Below are 4,243 nucleotides of genomic sequence, written 5' to 3'. Positions count from 1 at the left end.
GGACCTCGGTCTTTGATCTCCCGTCATTTGCATGATAGTGGGCTGCGTCATGGTACCCGCCACCGCCGCCCTTACTGGTAGGGTCCCTTCTCTCCCTTGATTTGCCCTTCTCGGGGGCATCACTCGGGTGGGGAGGGCCCTCCTTTGGGGTGGTGGTAGGGGATAGGGTAGGGAGGGGGCGATGGGCGAGGTGAGGAGAAATGGGAGGGAACAAAGGAGGGGGTAGGGGAGGGGTGGAAGAGGGGGAGTATACCATACCCCTAAGCGCCTCTTCCTCGGAGTAGTCAATGCCTCCCTCTCTACTGGGGGAGCGGCGCTCGGCTTGACGATACTGTCGCCTCCTCTGCGTCATCCCTCTTCCTTCTGCCTGTCGGCGGAGCTCCTCTGCCTCTTCCTTTTTCGACATCACTGTTTCATAAAAATCGGTGAACGTGTCCCACTTTTTCTCGCTCTCCAGCATCGTGTTGACGCCACTGGGGAGCGAGAGATCAGTACCCAGCTCTCTGACTACGATCCCGCGCTCTGCTGCCAATGCCGGGCAGTCCTGGAGGGTGTTGCTCGGGATCGTAGTCATCTTCGCAATGATGACACTGCGTCGTGCGTTCCTTTCCTATGCGACTCAGGTACTCACCGAAGCAGCCATGCCCGGTGAGAACCTGTGTCGCTCTAAATGTCAGGGTTCCTGACTCCCTGCCCATCCACTCAGTCAGGTAGGGCTGGACGACCTCGACACTCCTTCTCCAATATATGGTGTTAAGTAAACGCCTCTTCCAGCGTTGGAGAAGGAGCTATCGATCCTGGTGCTTTCAGCGTCTCAGCGCCACGGCCATCGATTCACGAGCCCTCAGATTCCCCTGGAGCTCCTTTCTCTTCCTGTACATGCTTCTGTACATTAATGCAAGGAGCTCCAAAGGGGGCATTACCGCCAGGGCCGTTGCCGCCACGTGGGATATCGTACGGTACGCCCTAATGACCTTGATGGCTACCGTCCTTTTTTTTTAATGATCTTGGTGAAACCCCTTATGCGTACTTACGGACCCTTGGGGGGGGCCCGCGGGTTATGTCGGACTCGCACCGACTAAAACACCAGGGGGTGCCTGCCTTCAGGGGTAGCGAGTGGCGGCTGGAAGAACTAGTCCCCTATTCCCTTCTCTAAACCGCCACCCCTTTTGGCCCTACTGCAGTGAGGCCCTCGCCCGCCTTGGGCCCCGCGCGCCACAGGACTTGTAGGGGGCTGTGGTGAGGGGAGCCGCTGGCGGCTAGACACGCACGTAGAATGAGCGTGCCGCCTAGTGCGACTACCAGCACCGCTGCACCACATTCCCACCCCAGTTGCCAAGTAGGGGGAGCATTATGCAAAGGGCCCAAAGGACCATGCTGCTCAACCACCGTACCTGGGCCAGGGAGCGCCGTCCTATTAGAGGGCGCGCGGGGTTACCGGAGCCAGGCATTGTTTCTCTCCTCCCGATACGTGGAGGGGGAGATGCCTGACCCCTAACCGGCCGTGCTGCGGGGAGGGAGGGGGGACATCCGCCCCCTCCCTCCCCGCAGCGTGGGGGGTCACGGCTCCCAACCCCACCTCTGATCGAGGTGGGGTTGGGAGCCGTGACCCGGGCCCTCATCCAGGTCACGGCTCCCATTCCTCCACCTCTCATTATGCGCTACTCCCGGGCATTTAACTGAGAGGGGGAGGGAACCCTGGTTCCGATCAACTGACCGGAGCAGGCGGGAACCCTTGTCCCCGGGTCGCGCAGCGCGCCCCGGTCCCGCTGCGGCAACGAGGGTAGGTCCCCCTCGACATCAGACGGACCAGTCTCCACTGCCCCGCAACCCAGGACCACCGGCGACCCCCCGCATCGACACATCGCCCGCCGACACCACCTCGGCGGGTTTCCTACCCTCCACCGGCCGAGAAAACACGCCCGCCTTCGCCGTCGTCGCCACTACGATGACGGTGGGTCCCAACGGTCCCCCGTTGGGAGGGCGGCCGCGACGACGCTCCCCCGAGCGTCTTCCGCCCACACTTTGGAGTGGGGACGCGAGCTAACATGATGGCCCCGCCATTCTGTGGCCCGCGTCCCTCCCCATCTCACGGCACACGGCGCATTCTGGACGTGCGAGGCACGTCCGCGCCGTTTGCCTGCCCCGGCCAGACCGATAGCACAGACCGCTGCGATCCACAGCGGCCGTGCACCTGGCTGGGATGTGGCCGAGGCCCCAGCACCGGAAACACTGGGATGGCCGAGCCGCCAGCAGGGTGACGCTGACGCTCGACCACCCCAGTGCAAAGCCACTTCCCCTGGCAGCCGCAACCGCAGCCGCCAGGGGTGACCGGGCCCATACTGCCCCTCGTCCTCTTATCCCCCATCTGAGGGGCCCGAGGGTAATCTCCTCTGGCCCGCAGCCTGCATTGCGGGCCAGGGACTCCTTGACCTCGGAGGTCGCCGCCTCATTAACCCCCCCGAGATGGACCGCCCCCCATAGCACCGGGCGGTATACTGCCGCCTCCGGCAGGACCTCTCTAAGGCGGGCCGCCAAGCGGCCGGCTTCTCACCGCCGGGACCTGGGTCCTTGACCCGGACTACCAGGTCCCCTGCCATCGTCCTCCCCACCTCCGCCCCGGGAATCCCCAGATCCTCCAGGGGTATTTCCTTCATTGCCCGCCTCAGGGTCTTCGCATAGGAAGACCCCGAGGCAGGGCGAATGGTCACTACGGCTGTCGGTGGCAGCCGGGGCCATTTTTCCCTTCCTACTGGAACTGGGGGTCCGAAGGGTCGTTGCACGGTAACCCGTGCCGACACCGTGGCCCCCTGCCCCAATATCCCACGCCCTTTCTCTACGAAATATAATTGGGCAGAAGCCGTGAGCGGGGTTGCGGAAACCCCTCCCGACCATCCTCCCCATCCTCACCTCCCCTTCTCCTTTTCTTCCTACACACAGTGGCCCACGTCACTGTGTCCTGTCTCTCCCGACTTTCCTTCCCGGTTGTCCTGTTGGGGGAGGGACGACGTCCCCTTTCGCGAAGGGCCGTTAACCGACGAAACCCCACCCGACTGACACGCCAAGACCTCCGTTTGTGTCCCCTTATCCCTTCCTATTTTCCTACCCGTCTGGACCCATTTATCCGTCCTATCATCCATCCTGGTTTGAGACCCACTATCCTCTCTTGTTCTTTCCTCTCCCTCTATATCCACTGGGGTGGGTGGAGTCGTCACGGATTCTTCTGTCTGCGTCGACGCCTCCCCCCTTTCCCCTAATCCCCCTTCCCCTCGCAGCTTCAGCAGAGCATCTAGTTGGACCAGGTTCTGTTGAAATATCTGCATCCTCTCTTCCGTCCCGTTCCTTTCCTGTTCCAGGAGCTCCCTCCATTCCATTCTCTCTCTCTCGAAATCCGCCTCCCTTTTGTTCTTCTTCTCTTTTAGTGCTTTGATCTGCACGGACAACTCCTTCATATATTCGCACAGATCCTTCCTGTACGTTTCGCTAATCAATAGCTTCCTCTGTCTTTTCCTGCCTGTCCTCCAGTGCGGCAGCGGCTACGACGAGCTCCTGCACATACTGGAGGATGGAATCGAACATCTCCCGGAGCTTACCCTTCTGGAGGTTATCGAGGCTTCAATTTCTTCCCCATTCCTCCATTTGCTTCCTTTCCACTCACCCCATCTTTTTACAGAGTAGGGGGGATATTCCAACTCCTCCCTCTCTCCTCCGACGGCACCCGACTCCTCCTCGTCCTCCGACAAAGTCATGGAGTCTCCGTCATTGGAGTCCTTCCCTTCCTTATCAGATCCTCACGTACCGTCATCGTCCTTTGCGCTCTGCGCATTACCGCGCATAGCGGACGGCTGGCGGCCGGGGTCTCCGCCCAAATGGGCACACCGTACAAAGCGACTGAATTAATATTCCCTGCGTGGAGGCGACGCGCCTTCATGGCCGACCTCCCGATATTGGGCATTAATTTGCCCAAGTTAGCTAATATGACCTTTAATCGGGGGACCAGACGGCTGAAGTGCTCCTTGAAGCACCGGGTGCCGTCCATAATGAGGCCCAAATATCTCATTTGGGCCTCGACCGGAACCCTGATCCTGCCAATCCGTAGGTGGGTCTGAGGTGGCTTCATGCCTTTTGGGTGGAAGAAAATAGCTTTCGTTTTTCTCTCAGCCACAGTCAGGCCCACCTCATGGATGGCACGCACGACGCAGTGCAACGCGAAGTTCGCAGTTCGGACCGCCCAGTCTCGCAT

At 60.6% G+C, this 4,243-nt stretch overlaps 1 protein-coding gene across 1 annotated transcript; it reads right to left on the bottom strand.

Moving 5' to 3' along the window:
• Positions 1-3,745: 3,745 nt before the first annotated feature.
• LOC105187108 (uncharacterized) lies at positions 3,746-4,243 on the bottom strand. The gene has a single exon (XM_011147710.1). The coding sequence runs from the start codon at positions 4,241-4,243 to the stop codon at positions 3,746-3,748; it is 498 nt and encodes a 165-aa protein (XP_011146012.1).

Source organism: Harpegnathos saltator, unplaced genomic scaffold (assembly GCF_003227715.2).
Source record: "Harpegnathos saltator strain DR-91 unplaced genomic scaffold, Hsal_v8.6 scaffold109, whole genome shotgun sequence".
NCBI lineage: Eukaryota > Metazoa > Arthropoda > Insecta > Hymenoptera > Formicidae > Harpegnathos > Harpegnathos saltator.
This window is presented reverse-complemented; position numbering and strand designations above follow the sequence as displayed.

What these genes read in the sequence shown, in the direction of transcription:
- LOC105187108 (XM_011147710.1), bottom strand. Translation starts at nt 4,243, where the DNA reads ATGCGAGACTGGGCGGTCCGAACTGCGAACTTCGCGTTGCACTGCGTC.